Source organism: Petromyzon marinus, chromosome 17 (assembly GCF_048934315.1).
Source record: "Petromyzon marinus isolate PM22_M1 ecotype Great Lakes invasive population chromosome 17, UKy_Petmar_22M1.pri1.0, whole genome shotgun sequence".
In the NCBI taxonomy this organism is placed as follows: domain Eukaryota; kingdom Metazoa; phylum Chordata; class Hyperoartia; order Petromyzontiformes; family Petromyzontidae; genus Petromyzon; species Petromyzon marinus.
In genome coordinates this window covers 17610067-17632484 of record NC_133683.1, presented here as the reverse complement: position 1 = coordinate 17632484, position 22418 = coordinate 17610067, and the positions used below count along the sequence as shown (strand labels likewise).

The 22418-nt window shown below is 48.5% G+C and overlaps 1 protein-coding gene across 1 annotated transcript in view; it reads left to right on the top strand.

Annotated features, from left to right (window-relative positions):
- The first annotated feature begins 15434 nt into the window (after positions 1-15434).
- LOC116943235 (protein transport protein Sec23A-like) overlaps positions 15435-22418 on the top strand; it is a 35477-nt gene continuing 28493 nt past the window's right edge. Inside the window, exons 1-5 of the mRNA XM_032955930.2 lie at positions 15435-15602; positions 18880-19132; positions 19816-19873; positions 20637-20723; positions 22116-22352. Of these exons, the coding sequence (XP_032811821.1) occupies positions 18912-19132; positions 19816-19873; positions 20637-20723; positions 22116-22352 (603 nt within the window). The 5' untranslated portion in view covers positions 15435-15602; positions 18880-18911. The remainder of the gene's footprint in view (positions 15603-18879; positions 19133-19815; positions 19874-20636; positions 20724-22115; positions 22353-22418) is intronic.

Below are 22418 nucleotides of genomic sequence, written 5' to 3'. Positions count from 1 at the left end.
GGAGAGAGGCGCGCGTGTTGATCAACCCGAGGGGCAGCGAGGCCACAGGCCGCCCGTTGCCTGTGGGGTCCGAGATAGAGCTTTGGAGGCGAGGGTTGGTGAATCACGTAGGGGAGTGGTGGTGGTTGGTTGCTTGGTGGTGGTGGTGCAATTGATTGATTATATAGACTTCCAAAGTGAAGACGGCCAATTTATCCGGGAAATCCATCGCAATCCATTGCTGTAAACGCGAATGGGCAACAGATATTTAATTCGGACTTCCATTTTTGTGCTTTTGTTCAATTATTGTGTCAGGAAATATGACGAACGTATGAGCCACGACCGATGACCATGTAACGGTATTGATAATGAAGGACTCAACTCTTTTGACGGATCATATATCCAGTGTTTACATTCAGCCGGAATAATCCGGAACGCAGTTCCAAGAATAAGTTTTGCAATACCACATTCAATTATCTCGTCTTATTTCGTCCATCTATTTTTTTCACGTGTTCATTAAAAAAAAACACACACACACATCGGGTACAATAATATCGGATTCTTATTAAGGATATCCGTACCTTGGCACTTTAGTGGCAGTGCCTAATCCCTACTCCAAGTAGTGCCTCATACACATAATCTCCACGAATCGCATATCGGGGGGGGGGGGGGGATTTTGAGTCAGAAATGAAGCCCTTCTGATATCGTGCGACAATATCGTAGTATCGCCATATCTCGGCAACCCCATTATTGACACGGGAGGTGGGAGGGTGGTGTCACCGACCTGTGGAGGGCGCGCCCTCGTCCGCACACGTCTCAGGAGAGGAGTCTTGCCAGTCGCGACACCACCTGCTGACCCAGCGCTTCTTCATCATGAAGGAGCGAGGCATGATGATGCTGCTGCTGATGATGATGATAATGCTGGTGATGTTGCTGCTGATAGTAATGATCTTGATGGTGGAGGTGGTGGTAGTAGTCGTCGTAATGATAATGCGTATTGCGGTTGTGAGGCTGACGATGTTGGTGTTGATGGTGGCGTTTGTCGACGGCGTTGTTCCTTTGGTGGTGTGAGTGGTATGTACTTATGTTGAACTTCTGTCGCACCGTACGTAGCGGTGCTGATGATGGTGGTGGTGGTTTTGCTGGTAGTATTTTTTAAAATGTTCTCAGCTCTTTGGTCAGTGCAATGACCACCAAGATAGTCTCCTTCTGCTGCTGATGCTGTTAATGTTTATGCTGCGTATTACTCTTTGGTTCTTTCGGCAAAGTATTCTTCTTCTTTTTCTTCTGATGATGATGATCACGATGTTCCTGCCACTGCTACTGCTGCTGCTGATGATGATGATGATTCTTTCCACAAGCAGAAGAGCGACTCGCATCCACGTGGGCCTCGGGCGCACGGAACTTGGGTACGCGTCTCCGTCCGTCCGTTCACGCGCACGGAGGCACGCGCACGGAGGCACGCGTACGGACGCGCGCAACGCAAAACAAGCGACCCACACCCCAGCGGTCGATTGCCAGTTGTGAAACTCGTCGCGAGCGATCTCAGGCGAGGAGACGAAGAGAGGCGCGGCCGGCCCAACCTCGAAGACCAAGACCGGGCCACCCCGGCGAACGAGAAAGACGGGATGGCACGACGCTTGGAGATCATACGACATGGTTCCCCGACATAACGGTGCCAATGCGATTGCCAAAGGGTGGCCACGCCACTACCGGTTACACCGGTTCATCATATTGGTTCGTTGCATCGCCCGGAGCGATTGCACACACACACGCACACACACACACAACTACAACGCATAACTTGACAGAACAGGTATAAAGTGTTGTTATTTACATTTTTGTATTCCTTCTCCCTGAAGTTCGCCGCTCATTATGCATGCGCAATCCTGAACGTCTACGTGTAACGATCACTCACGCGTGCACTGGATATTGTTAGGATAAAGTGTCGTCGTCTCAAGGCAAAACACATTACATTCATTTGTTCTGAGTCACGAGTGGCCAAAATATGAGAACGTGTTTACGCGAATTATGAGGTCCACTCCGGCTCCGTTCTTGCCCCAATAATGTGAATGCTTCCATTAAAAAAAGGTGCTTTCAGATTGCTTGGCTGCTATACATTTCCACGTGATAAGCCACTTCGTTGAGCTATCATTTTAGCCAGGTCGCTTCTGAAAAAGAGCTTTCTTCTTTTTTTGTCTCCTGATTGCTTGTGTTGCGATCGAAACGTCGTAGTTTTTGTAAAAAAAAAAATGGTCTACGTGACTTTACCGAAAGACCCAAAGAATAAGAGCTATACAGCTTAGCAGGCATATTAGTTGTATCTATATTAGTTGTATGTATTTATGTTGAACTTCTTTCGCATTGTATGTAGCCAACCGTGTTAATCGGAGGTCCGGGGGACGGACAACAAACTAAACATAAAAAAGCCGTTCCAAAGGAATTCGTTTTCAACCTAGTTAGTAATTAGTTGTTCGGGTCCGTATTTTTTTAAGCCACCTTATGAGCAGAGCACCCGAAGTGAGCCCTATCTCTGTCACATCCCACAAACTCGACAGGCGTGAGCCTGCGCAGACCTTGTAAGGTCGACGTGTTGCCAGCGGGCTGCAGAACCGACGTGGTGGGACATCAGGATGCAGTGCAGCCAATTCGATTGTTGTATTGTACTTCAATGCTTCCAGGCAAGACTGTTCCTGGGGGGGGGGGTGCGGGTTCCCGGGGCAAATCCCACTGTGCCCCCCCCCCCCCACCCTACAACGCATTCAAACTAAATCGGAAGTATGACATCTGACACCGTGACGTCGAAGCTCGGAGGCTCCCCCAAAGCACAGGGCCCGGGACGGTCGCTCCGATTCGCCGTACCCGAGGGACACCTCTGCTCCCAAGTCCTTCTTCACCAACTCGCATTGACCAGAGCGGGTGACAGCCGTACGGTAAAATAACCCTCCCCCCCCATCCCTCCCCCACCATGCATCGCATAGCTTGGAAATGCGCTCATCCAACAGTATGGGTTCACAAAACGTGTGCGCACGTAATATGCTTGTTTTGCATATGATTTTACAGAGGTGTATTCTTCGAGAAGAGGCGTGGGCTTCTGGGATTTTTACGGCATGCTTTTGGCCGAGGCGGGTAAACGTCAGGACGGGGAAGATGGGGAATCGGATGCGTGGTGGATTCCACGGAGCCATTCAGCCCAAAACTCAGGATTTTGTTGGATATCGAGTGTGCCAAATGAGACGTATTTGAGGAATTGGTGTCTTTTTTTTTCTATCCGGCCAGGTGGCTCAGCGGTAGAAGGAGGGAGGTTTCGAGTTCAAATCTCGATCGGGGTGGGGTGGGGTGACTCATCCCATCATCCCTCAGGGGTCGAAATAAAACACGCCACTTTGTGGCGATGTGGAATTACCACCACTGGCTCAGGGCTGTAAAACAGGAGGCGAGCTGCAATGTCTCATAACTCATTTGAGTTGTTTGCTCGCTTTTGAGTTGCATGGTCATTAACGTTTGCTGCTGGTTCCGTTTCTCACGACAGTGATCACGTCGTTTCAGAGTCAGCATCAGCGCGATGCGACCGCGATTACCGCATTCTCCGTATAATAAGACGCAACTTGTTATTGTATTGTGTTTTAAATCAATAAAATGGGGTGGGAGGAGGAGGTGCGTCTCATAATCCGATATGTGTGCGTCTGCGTCAGAGAGATCCGATGTGTGTAACTTAATTGACGTCGGGCGCAGGTGTGTGGTGCGTCTAACTTTTTTTTAAACCGGAGAATACGGTAGTCGAGGATGATATGGGTTCGACTTTAACCGTCTCCCACTTTGATGAGCACGTGACGTGTTGATGTAAGGGCGCTCGTTTACCGTTGACGGTCTCCATGTGAACGAGGAGTGAATGGCTTAAAGCGAGCACGTGCGTTGCATTCAAACGCATCAGAGAGGAAATCCGTCCACCAGGGAGACGGAGCGATGAAATCACCTCGTGCACGGGAGCTAAATGGAGTATTGACATCGCGGGGACGTCAGGGATGGTGGCCGCTTGGGGAGGCCTTCATCCAGCAGTGGATTGACCATGGCTGATGATGATGATGATGATAAGGACGTGCATCATCCATGTGACGAGGAAAGAGCGTTGTCTGCAATAACTCAAGCGAGCGTGGATAGGTGATCGCTTCCCGTTCACAGCCCTAAACCAGTTTTAGAAATGTCACATTCGCGGGCAAGTCCATCCAAAGAACAACCGTTGATGATTTGTACGTACTATGCATGTATGTTGAACTTATTTCGCACCAAGACGTAGCCAACTGCGTTAATCGGGGTTGCGGGGGAAGGACAACAAACTAAACACAAAAAGCAGTTCTAAAGAGATTCAGTTTTCAAACGAGCCTCCTCCACACAATGGTACCCATTTCATTGTCCACAGAGGAATGACTCCTGGCCACAGCTGCAATCAGTGGCGAGTGATATCTGAATCAGTCCTTGGCACCAAACCTCTGCTAGTCCGTACTGACCAGCGTGGTGAAGTATGGTCCAACAACCACCAAAACTGAAATGGTGTAAAGGAGGCCCTTTATCCAGCAGTGGCTTGACTAAAGTGGCTGTTATATTATTCATTACGAGAGCATCGCTGTTATAATACAAGCTTGTGCAGTGTCGCATGCATGTCGCAGTGGGCTCGGACAGTGATTCATTCATAGGTGCTCTGCCAAACTTTTAATTCACATTTTATAATATTCTTTAATCTGCAGTCAGTCAACGAGCTTTCTCAAAATGTCACATTTGATGCCAGCCTTGGCTCTGAGTGACGCCAGATCACTGCTGTTCTGAAATGCGTAATGGGCATGGCATTGGTCGTTGGCCAATGACATGCTTAAGCAAATAACTTTGCTAATCTCCGTGCCACACGAAAAAAGGAGAATATAAATGAGACATTACACAACACTAACGCTAACGACAGTTATTGACAACGATTGAAATTACCTGGATAAGCAAATGCAACTCGTAGTTGATTAGGTTAACAGTTTCAAAGGGATGGCGTGGTGGAGGTGCAGTTGTTGCTGCACTGCGCTTATGACCGTGTCCGCCTGAGTTTGATTCCCGGCCACGGCTAATGTCAGTGGCGAGCGCGCTCCCCCCCCCCCCCTTTCCCTCGATCCCACCTTCACCAACACACTCACCAGCGTGGTGAAGTATGGTCAAACTCTCATTATTAACATGGCACGGAGGATGTGTGTGGGGGGGGGGGGGGTTCATCGAACAGTAGATTGACAATGAGCTGTACATTCTTCTAATAAAATAAAAACGTTGATAATAATGAATCATAAAAAAAACACTCATACGTTTGCTTAAATAATTAATGACTTCATATCACGCTAGTAGTCAAGTAGACATTATGTTCAGCTGGCCCAGCCTGTCCACGTCTCCATGCGGGACACTGCTTTGCGGCACAGACCCTGGAGACAACAAAAACGTCGCCGATTTATTAATAGGCACCTCGGCAGATGCCACTTGGAAACAGCGCTCAGAACGGGTCGGGCAGCTATGTTTTCCAGTTTGTATTATTCATCACCGTACAGTGCTTGATGTGCGAGCACTGAGTGCACACCTTCGGTGTGGTGTCGACTGGAAGCTCTTGCGAATTTAACTCAGAGCAGCGATTGCTATCTCCTCCTCCGACACCGATGGACAATTCAGAATAGCCCTACAGAGCGACTGCGATCGCTGGTCTCAAATCATGGACCACATCATTCGCAGACAGAATTTAAGACGTTCGCCAAGTGTGAGTGTGTGTCTTGACTCCGCTTTGGGAGTTTATGGGTCTCTATGTGAGTATATGGGTGTCTACGTAAGTCTATAGCTGAAACCATAGACCACATAGTAACACCACTCACTGGCTTAATTTCAGATATTCACCAAGTGTGTGTGGCTCTCTATGTGAATCTATGGGTGTATATACAGTGAGGGAAAAAAGTATTTGATCCCCTGCTGATTTTGTACGTTTGCCCACTGACACAGAAATGATCAGTCTATAACTTTAATGGAAGGTTTATTTAAAACAGTGAGAGACGGAATAACAACACAATCCAGAAAAAAGCATTTTAAAAATGTTATAAATTGATTTGCATTTTAATGAGGGAAATAAGTATTTGACCTCTCTGCAAAATATGACTTAGTACTGGGTGGCAAAACCCTTGTTGGCAATCACAGAGGTCAGACGTTTCTTTTAGTTGGCCACCAGGTTTGCACACATCTCAGGAGGGATTTTGTCCCACTCCTCTTTGCAGATCTTCTCCAAGTCATTAAGGTTTCGAGGCTGACGTTTGGCAACTCGAACCTTCAGCTCCCTCCACAGATTCTCTATGGGATTAAGGTCTGGAGACTGGCTAGGCCACTCCAGGACCTTAATGTGCTTCTTCTTGAGCCACTCCTTTGTTGCCTTGGCCGTGTGTTTTGGGTCATTGTCATGCTGGAATACCCATCCACGACCCATTTTCAATGCCCTGGCTAAGGGAAGGAGGTTCTCACCCAATATTTGACGGTACATGGCCCCGTCCATCGTCCCTTTGATGCGGTGAAGTTGTCCTGTCCCCTTAGCAGAAAAACACCCCAAAGCATAATGTTTCCACCTCCATGTTTGACGGTGGGGATGGTGTTCTTGGGGTCATAGGCAGCATTCCTCCTCCTCCTCCAAACACGGCGAGTTGAGGTGATGCCAACGAGCTCCATTTTGGTCTCATCTGACCACAACACTTTCATCCAGTTGTCCTCTGAATCATTCAGATGCTCATTGGCAAACTTCAGACGGGCATGTATATGTGCTTTCTTGAGCAGGGGGACCTTGCGGGCGCTGCAGGATTTCAGTCCTTCACGGCGTAGTGTGTTACCAATTGTTTTCTTGGTGACTATGGTCGCAGCTGCCTTGAGATCATTGACAAGATCCTCCCGTGTAGTTCTGGGCTGATTCCTCACCATTCTCATGATCATTGCAACTCCACGAGGTGAGATCTTGCATGGAGCCCCAAGCCGAAGGAGATTGACAGTTCTTTTGTGTTTCTTCCATTTGCGAATAATCGCACCAACTGTTGTCACCTTCTCACCAAGCTGCTTGGCAATGGTCTTGTAGCCCATTCTAGCCTTTTGTAGGTCTACAATCTTGTCCCTGACATCCTTGGAGAGCTCTTTGGTCTTGGCCATGGTGGAGAGTTTGGAATCTGATTGATTGATTGCTTCTGTGGACAGGTGTCTTTTATACAGGTAACGAGCTGAGATTAGGAGCACTCCCTTTAGGAGTGTGCAGGTGTCTTTTATACAGGTAACGAGCTGAGATTAGGAGCACTCCCTTTAGGAGTGTGCTCCCTTTAGGAGTGTGCTCCTAATCTCAGCTCGTTACCTGTATAAAAGACACCTGGGAGCCAGAAATCTTTCTGATTGAGAGGGGGTTAAATACTTATTTCCCTCATTAAAATGCAAATCAATTTATAACATTTTTGACATGCGTTTTCTGCATTTTTTTGTTGTTATTCTGTCACTCACTGTTGAAATAAACCTACCATTAAAATTATAGACTGATAATTTCTTTGTCAGTGGGCAAACGTACAAAATCAGCAGGGGATCAAATACTTTTTTCCCTCACTGTAGATATAAAAAAACTATACCGCGATGCCGCCCCAGTAATTACAGTGATTAACGTGCAACTGTAATGCTCACGATATGTACGTAGTACAAGCGCAAGACGGGACAAAGAAACCCCCAAAACACTCGTTCTCGATGGCGTAACGCACGACACTGTCACACCCGCGGGCTGGCACGTTACGCGCCGGGCATCATTGCCGCTGGACAATAGCCGGCGTTCATATCACCGCACGAAGCATAACGAGGGCGACGTGCGCGTGTGATTCCTGTTACACAACACGAGCGCGCGTTGCGGAAAGAAAGCGTTTTGCTGTTCGTCTCGAAGTCAATTCCGCGCGCGTTGTGCGTGCGCACGCGGACCCGGCGTCCCTGTCTATCCGACCACTCGAGGGATCGAGAGTGTCGGACGCATGGCTGGCAGAGATGCCAGGCCAAAGGCGTGCCAGGGATGGGGAGGGAGGGAGGCTGGCTGGCAGGGAAAATCAGGCAGAGAATTGTTCATTTGTTTTGCTACGCGGTGGCAATGGCTCGTGCCTCACAGCAATGCGGACCAGGGTTCGGTTCCAGAATCGGGCGGACTTTATATGTTCTCCCTCTGTTCTGCAGTGTACGTGTGTGAGAGAGAGTGTGTGACTGAGTGTATGAGTAATTGTGGGTTTGAAGTTTGTGTGTTCTCCACCTGGTGTGCAGTATACGTGTTTGTGTGAGTGTGTGAGTGATGATTTCATAGGTGCTCGCTAACAGCACTTGCCCAAAACAGTCTGTTACAGGCTATGCGGGGGATCTTTGTCTTTATCATTATTTTATTTACTTAAAATCGCACGATAAAACGTTTACAAATGTGTTGGAATAAAGACACGCCGACACAATATGAAGCAGAATTCTGTTAAATGTAGGTTCCTAAGGCAAGTGTAATCATTGTAGCGGTGGCCTGGAATTCATAGTGCAATGTGAAAACTACTTCCCCCCAATCCCCCATCAAAACAAAGATAAAATATCCTCATAGCCTTTAACAGGCTGTTGGGGCAAGTGCTGTCAGCGAGCACCTATGAAGGCAGGCACAGCACACGAGAGAGAGGGTGGCCAGAACCAACACACGACCGCTTGTATCTCCTCAGTGGTGATGTTTACACATCCCACCAGGTACTCATTTGAGGCTGAGTCAACCTAGGGGAGGTCTAGGACAGGTTCGGATAATCGTCGCTGGTGTTAGCCGTGAGCGGTAATCGAACTCAGGTCGCCAGGTTCGGAGCGCAGCACAGTAACAACTGCACTACCCCTCCCCAAAGACAAAGGCAAAGATGCCCCTATAGCATTAAAATACTGTTGGGGCAAGTGCTGTTAGCGAACACCTATGAAGGCAGGCATGATACACGAGTGACACCACACCCGGCCGCCTTTGTCTCCCGAGTGGCGATGTGGAAACATCGCACCAGGTACTCATTTGAGCCTGCGTCGACACCGCTCCCCACAACAAAGGCAAAGATCCCCCGTATAGCCTTAACAGACTGTTGGGGCAAGTGCTGTTAGCGAGCACCTATGAAGGCCGGCTCGCACACGAGGGGGTGGGTGGCCAGCACCACGCCCGACCGCCTTTGTCTCCTCCGCGGCGATGTTTACTACACTCAGCACCAGGTACTCATTTGGTGCGCTCCCCACACCCACGCACAGATCTAAAAGCGATCACACGAGTTTCACCACCCGTGGGAAGCTGGCTGCGGGGCTGTGACGCTGTGCGCAGTGAAATCGCCCGGGGAATGGGAGCGGAGGTTTCGTCTCTGCCCAAAGGCACGACGGTGAATTTAAACTGCATTATATTTCACGTTACTGACACACTGTGTTGCTCCGGGTGAAACGGCTCGCAACACGAGTTCTAAACGTTGGGCGAGTTGATTAAATGTGCCGTTGCCAGGGATAAAACCCATTTCGCCGGGCTCGTATAGGGCCCACAGCTCCACCCCCAACTTAATGTTTACGGTGTACAATTCCAATTACTCTTATGGCTCTTCTCAAGTTCTATCTGAAGTGTTCAAACACTGAAACTAGTAAAAGGCAACTGCACACACTTGCCCATTGCAATCCACGGAGCCCATCGCTGGGGTACGGCGATTCGTGGCGGCCGCCCTTCGACGTCACGGTGTCATATGGAATGCTTCTGGCTTCGTCTTAAGGCCCCACATGGTGGGATTTGCCCTGGACCCCGCAACCCCCCCCCCACCCCCTATGGACAGCCCTGGCCATCCACGTGTCGTGCAGCATACCATTAGACGTAACAGGTAAATTCCCACCGAGCTACGTAGCTCGCTTTCACAAGCGACCTGGCCACAAGTGGCTTAACACGTGGCAATTTATAGCAGTAGCCAAATACTCCAAAAGCGTGTTTTCTCAAAGTGGAGGTCGGGGGTGGGTGGGGGGTGGGTAAAGGGCCCGGAGTTTGACATCAGCCATACGGGAAAATAAAGTCGAGTTTAAAGTAACGTGGCTTTAAGCGCGGAATGGGTTTCACGCCGTAACAGCATATTCGATTAAACGAGCTTGTTGTTATGCGTGACAGCTACGTCTGAATTAAAATATATTGCACCTGCCACAGCATGCAAAACTGGTACACTATTCTCTTTAAGGAATAACCTTTATTATTTGACGCTTTACAGAAGTGAAATCGTTCCAATGAATTCTATACATCTTGTTTCGTATGGCAGGAGGGAAAAGCACCAGTGTTGTGACGCGTTCAGAGAGTTGACTGCTCAAAGGAGTCGACAGCAGCAGCAGCAGCAACAGCAGTCGATGCCGTGTGGATCGCAGCGACACCGCCAGGATGATGTGCCACGGATGGCTGGCCGTTTTCGTCGGCGACGATGCGTCGTCATTTGACGGGTTTGGACTTCACCGCAGTGGCTGGTCGGGGGGATCCTTTGACGATCTTCTGTGCGTGCAAGGTGACGGACGAGCATCTCCCACGTTGACTTCGAGTGCGGTGTCGCGAAATCCGTAGCTGTCGTGGGAAAGAGCAGCCCCGCACTTGATGCAAGTGTACTGCGTAGGGGATACTTGAAAGCAGGATTGTGTCTTAGGGGCCGTCCATAAATGACGTCACGCGATTTTGGAGATTTTTTTACCCCCCCCCCCTCGTCACACGGCGTCACAAAAAGTCAGACCCCCCCTCAAATATGACGTCACAAAGCTCTGCCCCCCCCCCCACCCCCAAAACCATATTTCCATTTTGAAAATAAAACATGCTTCAAATCGCTTTAAACTATTGTCATTGTAGTGCGTATTTAATGTGGCGCTGGACTCTGATGTTGTAGGAGTGTTGTTATAACAATTAGTGTTGTTATAACAATTCTATATTTGTTTAAAGTTGCGCATTTTTACATTTCTCAAACCCTCCCCCCCCCCTCGTCACACATCGTCACAAATGTCTGACCGACCCCCCCCCCCAGGTGCGTGACGTCATTTATGGACGGCCCCTTAGTCTATGAGGCAGGGTTGGTCGGTGCCACTTGGGGTGGCTAATGCTACAAGTACGGAATGTACAATTGACAAATAAACCAACATTCGTCAATAATGTTAACAGAGAAGCAAAAGACATTGGCGACATGTTTTTAGCAATGACCCTTCTTTATAGCACAGCTACGATGTGCAATGTAGAAGGGCCATTGCTCGAAACGTCGCTGCTTATAAATGTATTTTTAAGCCCCTGTTAATTACATGTTGCATTAATATTGTTTTGTTCTCCAAACGTACAATGGTAACAATCTTAAACAATTCCCTATAAAAAGCTACCGCATTGACTTCGCTATCATACAAATTTGTGATTTAGAGATACGATCGTAGGAGAGAGAAAAAAAATCGATCGCATTTTGCCACGGTGGCTTATACCAACGAGCCACTTTTGTGCCAAAGGCTCAAGGCGAATGTGAATTGCTCCGAATAATGAAACACTGCTGAAACTGGTATCATTGCGCCCTCTGGTGACACCCAATATATTGTAACAGTATTTAGTTTCAGGGTTTCACTTGACAACAGGATGTTTGAAGTATTGTTTATCTATTAAAATCGAAGTGTCTCCCTGGAAATCCACGTTCCCATGTCAAAAGCCACTGGATGCTTAAGACGACCCTGACGTTCCATATAAAGCGGAATAAGCGGTAGAATTGAGATTGCATTAACACAGTGGGGTCAGACCAGGAGCCACCCTTGAGGCAAAGGTATTCAAAGCGGCATTCGATGTTTTCAGGGGAAAAAAAATAATCGGTGAAACTAATGCAGACGGAGAGAATGTGAGCATTCTGAATTTTTTTGTAAATTGTTATAATTCAATACTTAGTATTTATTACAGAAACCAACAGAATGTATATGAAGTTAACATTAAAATGTTCCTATTATTATTGATCGCACAGCATATTTTTACTCTTACTGCTCGGTATGAAACCAGTTTCTGAACACTGACGACAAATCGGAATGAAAATCGAAGACGAAATTCTCAACAACAACGACAAAGACAACACCCTACCAAACTAACCGCGCTTATTTCTCAATGAAAAAAAAATAACCAAAGGGTGCGACTTATATAAGTGACGGCACGGGCAGGGGTGGGGGGCGTGCTTATGAGTCACCACGCGTCAATACCGGTCCCACGGGGACTGGACGGGGACTTTAATCCACGTGGCAGGTCGGGTCGTGGTGACGTACCCACCCCAAAACGCCATCTGACACACAATTGTATTTCGCAGTTCACTTCGGCGGTAACCGTATTGTCCATATTGAACGCGACGTTCCGTAAAAGTCGGAATCTGTGGGGGGTGGTTTTGCTTGGGGCTGGAGGAATTCGATGAGCTGTGAAGCTCTTTCTCACGGATGTCCAGTAACGGGGGCACGGGGTCATAAAGTTACAACAAACAATACGACGACACAATGGGAGTGCAAAGTATAGGAAAGGTTAGCGAATCATGAAAAAAATGTTTATTTTACCAGGTAAAGCCCACTGAGTTATTAGATTATTTTTCAGACGCGACCTGGCCACAAATGATAGCGCAACGAAGTGGCTGACCATCACGTGGAAATGTACAGCAGACAAATAATCTAAACGGCAAGCTGCTTCTTAATGTGGAGGGAAAAACTGGAGGACCCGGAGAAGAACACATCCACGGGAAGAGAGAGAGGGAGAGGGGCATACAAACTCCAAATATACAGCAGCAGGCGTCAGGGTCTGGATCGGGATCGAACCCACACGCTCTCATGCAAACCAGGCGAGGTAGTCCACATCACTCCACCCCAAATTGTACCCGGTGTCAACATCTCGTCTGATACACAACTTCCCGGAACTTATCGATGCACACCCCCCCCACGCCCGCAACATTTGCTTACCAAAAAAAAAACCCAGTATACAAAAGGGGGAAATGTGCGTCTTTAAAATCTTGAGCGTGCGGTTAAGAGTCCGGGGCCCGCATTCGACAGCGCTCGGCCATCTTACTAAGGGGTGGCACCACTCGAGAGTCGAGTGGTGCCACAGGCGACGTGAGGGTCCAATTCCGCTCTTAAGGCCACGTTGCGTTAAACTTCTTCGTTCTTTCCACCCCCCCCCCCCCCGTATGGCTGATGTCAAACTCCGGGACCTTTAGCCACCCCCTCCCCTCTCTCCACTTTGAGCAAACACGCGTTTCGAGTACAGAATTTGGCTACCACTGTAAATTGCCACGTGTTAAGAAGTCACTTGTGGCCAGGTGGCTTCTGAAAACGAGCTACGTAGCTCAGTGGGCATTTGTACCTGGTTAGATTTTTTGAAATATATATTTAAATAGATATCCGCACCTGCCATGGTTTGTGCAATGGATGCGGTTTAGGGGCAGTCCATAAATGACGTCACGCGATCTTGGACGATTTTTGACCCCCCCCCCCCACTTGTCACACGGCGTCACAAAAAGTGAGACCCCCCCCCGCCCTCAAATATGACGTCACAAAGCTCTGCACCCCCCCCCCCAAAAAAAACGCTTCAAATCGCTTTAAACTATTGTCATTGTAGTGCGTATTTAATGTGCCGCTGCACTCTGATGTGCCTGCCACCCAACCCTTCGTGTGCCACAGTGCCGGCCTTCACAGGTGCTCGCTAACAGCACTTGCCCCAACAGTCTGTTAAGGTCTTCTTTGGTTCTTTCGGTAAAGTCACGTAGAATGAGAATAAAATAATAAAATAACACAATAAAATTCTCACGACGTTTCGGCCACAACACAAGCGGCCTTCTTCAGGTGAAAGGAACAGACCCGTCGGAACGACAGAGCTTTAATGAACGTTGTTATTTTATTTTATTATTTTATTCTCATTCTACGTGACTTTACCGAAAGAACCAAAGAAGATGAATCCTTGCAGTCACGAAAGCTTTAAATCGAAAAGTCTGTTAAGGCTATACGGGGGATCTTTGTTTCGTTTGTACTCGAGTGTGGTTGGGTGTTCGTGTGGCTGGGTGTTAGTGTGTGGCTGGGTGGATGTGTGAGTGTGTGTTAGTGTGTGTGTGGCTGGGTGTGTGTGTGGCTGGGTGTGTGAGTGTGTGGCTGTGTGGGTGTGTGGGTGTGAGTGTGTGGCTGGGTGTGTGTGGCTGTGTGTATAAGTGTGTGTGGCTGTGTGTTAGTGTGTGTGAGTGTGTGTGTGGCTGTGTGTGTAAGTGTGTGTGAGTGTGTGGCTGTGTGTGTGTGTGTGGCTGTGTGTAAGTGTGTGTGGCTGTGTGTGAGTGTGTGTGGCTGTGTGTTAGTGTGTGTGGCTGTGTGTGTAAGTGTGTGTGGCTGTGTGTTAGTGTGTGTGTGAGTGTGTGTGTGGCTGTGTGTGTGTGTGGCTGTGTGTTAGTGTATGTGTGAGTGTGTGTGTGGCTGTGTAAGTGTGTGTGGCTGTGTGTTAGTGTGTGTGGCTGTGTGTTAGTGTGTGTGGCTGTGTGTTAGTGTGTGTGGCTGTGTGTTAGTGTGTGTGAGTGTGTGGCTGTGTGTGTAAGTGTGTGTGGCTGTGTGTGTGTGGCTGTGTGTAAGTGTGTGTGGCTGTGTGTGAGTGTGTGTGGCTGTGTGTGTTAGTGTGTGTGGCTGTGTGTGTAAGTGTGTGGCTGTGTGTAAGTGTGTGTGGCTGTGTGTTAGTGTGTGTGGCTGTGTGTTAGTGTGTGTGAGTGTGTGTGTGGCTGTGTGTGAGTGTGTGTGTGGCTGTGTGTGTGTGTGGCTGTGTGTAAGTGTATGTGGCTGTGTGTGAGTGTGTGTGGCTGTGTGTGTTAGTGTGTGTGGCTGTGTGTGTAAGTGTGTGGCTGTGTGTAAGTGTGTGTGGCTGTCTGTTAGTGTGTGTGTGAGTGTGTGTGTGGCTGTGTGTTAGTGTGTGTGTGAGTGTGTGCGTGGCTGTGTGTGAGTGGCTGTGTGTAAGTGTGTGTGGCTGTGTGTGAGAGTGTGTGGCTGTGTGTTAGTTTGTGTGTGAGTGTGTGTGTGGCTGTGTGTAAGTGTGTGTGGCTGTGTGTAAGTGTGTGTGGCTGTGTGTAAGTGTGTGTGGCTGTGTGTTAGTGTGTGTGTTAGTGTGTGTGGCTGTGTGTTAGTGTGTGTGTGTGTGGCTGTGTGTGTAAGTGTGTGGCTGTGTGTGTAAGTGTGTGGCTGTGTGTAAGTGTGTGTGGCTGTGTGTTAGTGTGTGTGAGTGTGTGTGGCTGGGTGTGTAAATGTGTGTGTTGGTGTGTGTGGCTGTGTGTTAGTGTGTGTGAGTGTGTGTGGCTGGGTGTGTAAATGTGTGTGTGAGTGTGTGTGGCTGTGTGTTAGTGTGTCTGTGTATTTACCCTACGCAAGGTGGCCGGCTAAACCCCAACCCCCAGTGACGCTCTTGACAACTTCGCCCCGCCCCCTTCCCCAGGCCTATCCGCTGTAGTGATTTTGTGTGGGCGCCGGCAGCCAGGCAGACTTCTCTCACGCTCAGCCGCAGCCCTCGCTCGTCAAGCCGCAAGTCGAGACGACGGCGAACAGCGGGACAGCCGTGTCGACTTAGGGTAAGAGGAGGAGGGGGGCAATCATCGGCGTGTGCGGTGATCGTTCGCGTGGCGGTCAGCTACGACCCCGGGCGACCCGAGCTCGATTCCTGCCCAACGGGCCCAACCCCGGTGACGATTGCCCGAACCGGTAACCTGGGGCCCACCTCGGCCTCGGTACGGGTACGTTGTTGCGGCGTTGTCAACGTCGCCACTGGGGGAGACAAAGGCGGCCCCCGGGCGTGGTGTAATGCCCAACAGTCTGTCGAGGCTATACGGAGCGGGCTAGAGGGGGGTGGGGTGGGGGTGTCTTTGACTTCGTGGTTAAAGTTAAAACAGACGGGGGGAGGGAGGAGGGCCCCCCCTCTGAATGGGGGGGGGGCCCTCTGAAAGGGGGGGGCAACTAAAGTCCCAAGTCGCCGGTATACCCTAGTAGTCCCGTAGTGTCACACATCCACTTGTGGTCTAAAGGGTATCCATCACGCGACGTCGGTCCCGGTTGGAGGTGGGGAGACGTGGGGGGGGGGGGTTGACCATACTTCACCACGCTGGACTGTGTAGGATGCGGTGGGGCCGTTTGGAGACATCGCTCGCCGCACTCATTGTTAGCCGTGGCTCGTGGATTGAACCCTGGCCGTCATATTCGAGCGACGAGCGATGATTAACCCCCCCCCCCGACTCTGCCTTGCCTTTTGTTCTTAATTGTGCTGCCTTGTTAATACGCCCGCTGAATTAAACGGCGCTCATTACATCCAAGGCACGTCTCGCCGTTAAGTAAAAACAGCAACAACATTGGGTTGCTGACGTTCTGCCGGGTTAATGCTGGAAAGTCGTGCGAGCAGACTGCCGCATCATTATCGAACGTTTACCAGCTATTGCCAACGCGACCGAAACGTGTCCCAGCAGCTGTTTCTCTACTTCTATGCGCTCCTCCCTGTCAGTCCGCCTTCACCAAACCCACACTGACCAGCGTGGTGAAGTATGGTCAAAGAACCCCACCATGCCCGCCACGGCTTTGGGTTCGGAGGCCTTGGTCCAGCAACGGATTGACAAAAGGGCCGTTCGTTTACCTCTTACAGCTGTTACGAGTCAGCGGTTCAAGAATGTAGATGTATTCCAGCTTTTGAGAATGGGATTTGTAATACTTACTTGTCCACCTACCTCGGATTCTGTATTGGCCCTAGAAATACGTTGGCATATCTCAGCAGTCAGCCCATTTCTGTGATAGCTTATATATAGCTTATATGAGATTACAACTCCCAGTTTATATTCCATGTATGAACATGTAATAGTGTAATACGTTCAGCGTTTTGCTTGAATATTTGTTTTTTACATTCGTTGAATCAGTAACGTGGCTCATCCAAGCGGGTTACACATTGCTGCGTTTCGCACCTCCGATTAGCACGGTTGGCTCGGTACGGCACGAAAGAAGTTGAACGTACATACGTTTCTCCTGCCATGAATTAGACCAAAAATTATTAGACAGTGCACAGGTTATAGACGTAATTATTTTGACTTAAGAACGTTGAAGTGGGGTTTGGGCAGGGTAACATGACTATGAAGTCTGCTCGCGTGCCAGGTGTTGGGGTTGATTGTTAACATCGCTGGGACCCTGAGAGGTGGCGGCGATTTAGGTGGACGCCTTCATCAAGCAGTGGATAGATCCTGGCTACTGGTGATTAAGATCCTGCCCCTTATGCTGCATTACAGCCTATCAATCATCTCCCCTCCCCCAGAGTTACTCCCTTTAAGTTGTGACGCAAGTGTTCCCAACTGTTGACGTAACGACAAGCGGAACTGCAAACACAAACGCGACAGTAATAGCCCATCTTTTTGGTTCTTTCGGTGAAGTCACGTTGAGTGGAAACAAAATAATAAAGATAATAATAAAACATAATAAATATAATAAAATTAAACGTAATAAAATATGTTTTATTATTTTTATCTTTATTGTTTTGTTTCCACTCTACGTGACTTCACCGAAACAACCAAGAAGATGAATCCCTGCAGTCACGAAAGCTTTAAATCGAAAAATAATAGCCCAGTTTACGTGAATGAACACGCACCAGTTTGGCACCATCATTTAAGCCACGATATTTCAAAAATATGAAATTCCTGTACCTGCTTCAGGTGGGTTTTAACTTACAAGAATAATTAATACTCAACAGACAAGCATCTGTTTCACCACATAAAACCAACATTTTTTCCCCTGTGAATTTGTTGACCATTAATCAAAATTTTCTTCTTACAGCAAACACACTCTGGACCGGTTTCCTAATGCTGCTGAATTGCAGGGTGCTATAGGCAAGAATCAGACCTAAAACATTTGGTTCGGTAGATAAACTTTGTATCAAAATCTAACACCTCTTTGTGGAATATCAGTAATGTACATTTTGAAAACTACACTTCATGCCTTAACATCGTGTTAAGTTAACAGATTTGTCATATTTCTGCACAAAATGAGTGAATGATTTAATTGATATTTTATTAATGTGCAAAGGGATGAATTATTTAACGAAGGTATAATGAGCTTACGCTGTTCAAACACTCGAGCAGATATCCTGCATGTCTTCTGCGGTTGGCCCTCTATTGCAAAGTAAAGTTGAGCCTGGTTACTACAGTACTGGCTGGGCGACTGCCTGGGAGTGTCGTAGGCTTGGGTTGCGAGGTAACATGGAGATGGCTGTACAGCAGTAGATTTTAAATGCATCGGTGCGGAGTTTTGAGTATGTTCCTCTCCTTGTATGCGTGGGTTATTTTTTTTAGCTTTCTCCCACACGCCAAACACTCAAGTGTCTTGAGATCCATTTATATTAAGACACTTCATGAAATCAAATATATCTGTTACGTTAGAGAACGTGCACAAGTTATAGACATCGTCTTGACTGTTGTGCAAAGTTAGTGGGTTTGGGCAGAACACAGCACTAGGAAGGGATGATGGGCGGTTAATGAGACTAATGATGGAGTGACAGACAAAGGAGGAAGGGAACGTGCTTGAGAAGGCATCCAGCACCAAGGTCGTACACCATCGCAGGTCTGTGAGAGATGGTGACGGCTAAGGAAGGCTTTCATCCAGAAATGTACTATTAATGACTGATGATAACGATGATCATCTACAACAAAGATGGGGGGGGGGGGGAGGATCCTTTCTTGACTAGGGGCCAAATAGAACTTTCTAATGATCTTGCTGGGCCAAACTTTAACGCACGTATGTCTGTATGTTGGACATCCTTCATACTTACCCAAACCGTGCTAATCGGAGGTGCAAAAAACACTTCAGTTAGTTCTGTCACCGCAGAAGCCGGAGGAGACACCCGCCGACGGTCAGCCATGGCCACGTACCAGGAGTTCATCTCCCAGGGCGAGGAGCGCGACGGCGTGCGCTTCAGCTGGAACGTGTGGCCCTCGAGCCGCATCGAGGCCACCAAGCTGGTGGTGCCCCTCGGTGGGCTCTACACGCCGCTCAAGGAGCGGCCCGACCTCCCGCCCGTGCAGTACGAGCCGGTGCTGTGCAGCCGCGCAACGTGCCGTGCCGTCCTCAACCCGCTGTGGTGTGTAGCGCTGGCAGGGCTTCCACACCCACCCGACCGCCCCACGCCCCCCAACCCCTTGGAGTGATGACGAGTCTGACCTCTGACCCAGCAGCAACCGACTTTGTTCGGGGGACGTTAATGAGATGGGATTCAGCCAGGCGTGGTCGCCTCGGAGATTGTAGGGGATTGTGCAGACTTGATTTTTTAAGTTATAATCTGGTTGTCTCCCCCCCCTCCCCAATTGCATTACAATTGTGCTGCCGGTGTGACTTTGTGAGACGGATAAAACCTGTGGGGAAATCTCGCAGAGCAGTGCAGTCGTCCCTTGCACGTTCAAGAACGGCCCCACAGAAGTAGATTTTGCTGTGTGTGAGACGCATATCCCCCAGGGCAATGAGGTGATTAGGAGGGGATGATACAATACTCATACAAAATCTTTGCTGATGCTGCACTGGCAGTGGTGCACAAAGTTAATCAATATATTAGTTAGGTTGCTGACCAGTTAGCGTCAATTTATTTAGTTATCCCATCATGTGGTCCCATATCACACTATGTAAGGAATTGCCCGAAATATCGTGATTCTGGACTGTACTAAGCCTCATCAATGCTTTCCTGGATAAAAAAAAAAATGACTTTTACAATTATGTCTAGCCTTGAGCTGATCATCGCCGTCATTCGTAAAATCTTTTTTTTATTCACAGTCAGGTGGATTACAACGCAAAGCTGTGGGCATGCAACTTTTGCCTTCAAAGAAATCCGGTTGGTATTTTTTTGCTTTTTGCCACAAACGTTTAATTACAGGTTCACATAAATCCACATAGGCATTGAATTAATTATAGAGAGACTCCTCAACTTACGAACATTCAACTTACAAACTTTCAGAGATATGAAGAAACCTGTCCGTATGACCAGCTGCCTGTTCGGACCAAGAGCCGTAAAGTTCAACCGCCGCGCAATAAATGGCGATGGTGGCATCTACATCTGCAGAACATGAAGAACCAGTGGCACCTACATCTACAAGAGATAATATAACTTTTAAAACCATTCCCCCGTGTTTGGTCTACATGCCGCACAACATGTTTGGAATGGACAGGAGTAAGGTTTCGATTTAAAGCTTTCGTGACTGCAAGGATTCATCTTCTTTGCTTCTTTCGGTAAAGTCACGTAGAATTAGAATAAAATAATAAATTGATAAAATAAAATAACACAATAATATTCTCACGACGTTTCGGCCACAATACAAGCGGCCTTCATCAGGTGAAGGAAGCGCTGTCCTCCAGACAGTCTCGTCCCTTCACCTGATGAAGGCCGCTTGTGTTGTGGCCGAAACGTCGTGTGTTATTTTATCAATTTATTATTTTATTCTCATTCTACGTGAGTTTACCGAAAGAACCAAAGAAGAGGAGTGAAGTTGTACTTACGAACAAATCAACTGACGAACAGACCTCTGGAACCTAACTTATTCGTAAGTAAAGGAGTCCCTGTAAACATGCACCTGTGTGGTTTGCGCACTGTTTGACAGTTTCCGCCTACGTACGCTGGGATTTCAGAAGTGAACCAGCCTGCAGAACTCGTACCTCACTTCTCCACCATTGAATACATCGTACAGGTAAGAACGCTTCCCGTAAGATATCCCAACAGTTCTAGATTCGAAGCTTTCGTGATTGCAAGGATCCATACTCTTTGGTTCTATTCGGTAAAGTCACGTAGGTAAAAATAAAATAACAAAAACAAAAAATCACGACATTTCGGCCACAACACAAGTGGCCTTCATCAGGTGAAGGGACTGGGCTGTCCAGAGCTCCAGCGCTGTCCTCTGGACAGTCCGGTCCCTTCACCTGATGAAGGCCACTTGTGTTGTGGCCGAAATGTCGTGATTTTTTTTGTTATTTTATTTTTACCTACGTGACTTTACCGAATTGAACCAAAGAGTATATCCCAACAGTGTTTTAGTTTACCATCGCCAAATTGACTTCGCCTACATCCACGGCCCTTTGTCGGTCCGCTGCTGGATGAGAGCTCCCCATGTTGAGCGGTTCCAGGAGGGGTTATTCGACAGTACGGGTGGTCCCCGCTTTTACGACGTTGCGACGCGTTCCTGGAAACCCCGTCTTCATATATCTAGGACCCTGTTTTCCCACAGACAGTAGAGACGGTTAAAACATCAGCCATGTTTTAACAGGGTTTAATAGGTAAAAATCTACAAAAACATTTGAGAATAACAAAAGTCACACCAGAAACCTGACTGACCCTGTTCAGATGTGTTCGGAGTCATGTCGGAAGATGCGTCGTGAATCTATCCATGGTGGCATGAAATATAAATGTCGTGAATGTGGATCGTCGTAAACTGGAGACCGCCTGTACTCCATTGTGGTCAGTGCGGATTGTTTAAGGTGGCCAGCATAGACATGAGATCTTAGAAGCGCAGTACAACTTTGGATTTTGCTGCAATTCCCTCTGCTGACGACCATGTAGACCCACTTGCCGATGACAACCCGCTGTAAATTTAATGAAAATATGATAATGGGTTAAATGAAATTCGTGTCCCAATTCGGCACTTCATATGGTTGTCAGCAGGTGGCGCTAGCGTGAAGAGCTGCGCTCAAGAGAAGAAATGCCTGTCTTGGCGTGTGTTTGCATGATTGCATGTGTAGCTGTACGTATGTCGAAATTCTTTCACACCGTACCTAGCTAACCGCGCTAATCGGAGGTGCGGGGGAAGAATAACAAACTAAACACAAAAAAGCAGTTCTAAAGAAGTGAGTTTTCAATCTGGATTTAAAAGTGCATAGCTCCAGTGGCTTACAATAGCAATAAAGACCGATCGTGCGCTCAATCGATTGTCGCATCGAATCACTATGAAAGTTCGCGACGGCTTTGGGGGGTGGGGGGGCGGGGGAGACCTTCAATCAGAAGTGAATTGACGATGGCCCACGACGATGACGATAACAGTAACGACGATAACGACGCGCGTCGCTGTCTGGCCCCTTCTCGCCCACAGCGCGGCACCACCCTGCCGCCCATCTTCCTCTACGTGGTGGACACGTGCCTGGAGGACGACGACCTACAGGCGCTCAAGGAGTCGCTGCAGATGTCGCTGAGCCTGCTGCCGCCCGCCGCCCTCGTCGGCCTCATCACGTTCGGCCGCATGGTCCAGGTGCACGAGCTGGGCGCCGAGGGCATCGCCAAGAGCTTCGTGTTCCGCGGGAGCAAGGACCTGGCGGCCAAGCAGATCCAGGTGCCTCCCCCCACCCCACCCCGACCAAGATCACAACTGTCTTGTGTCCTGTAACGTGTGCGGATG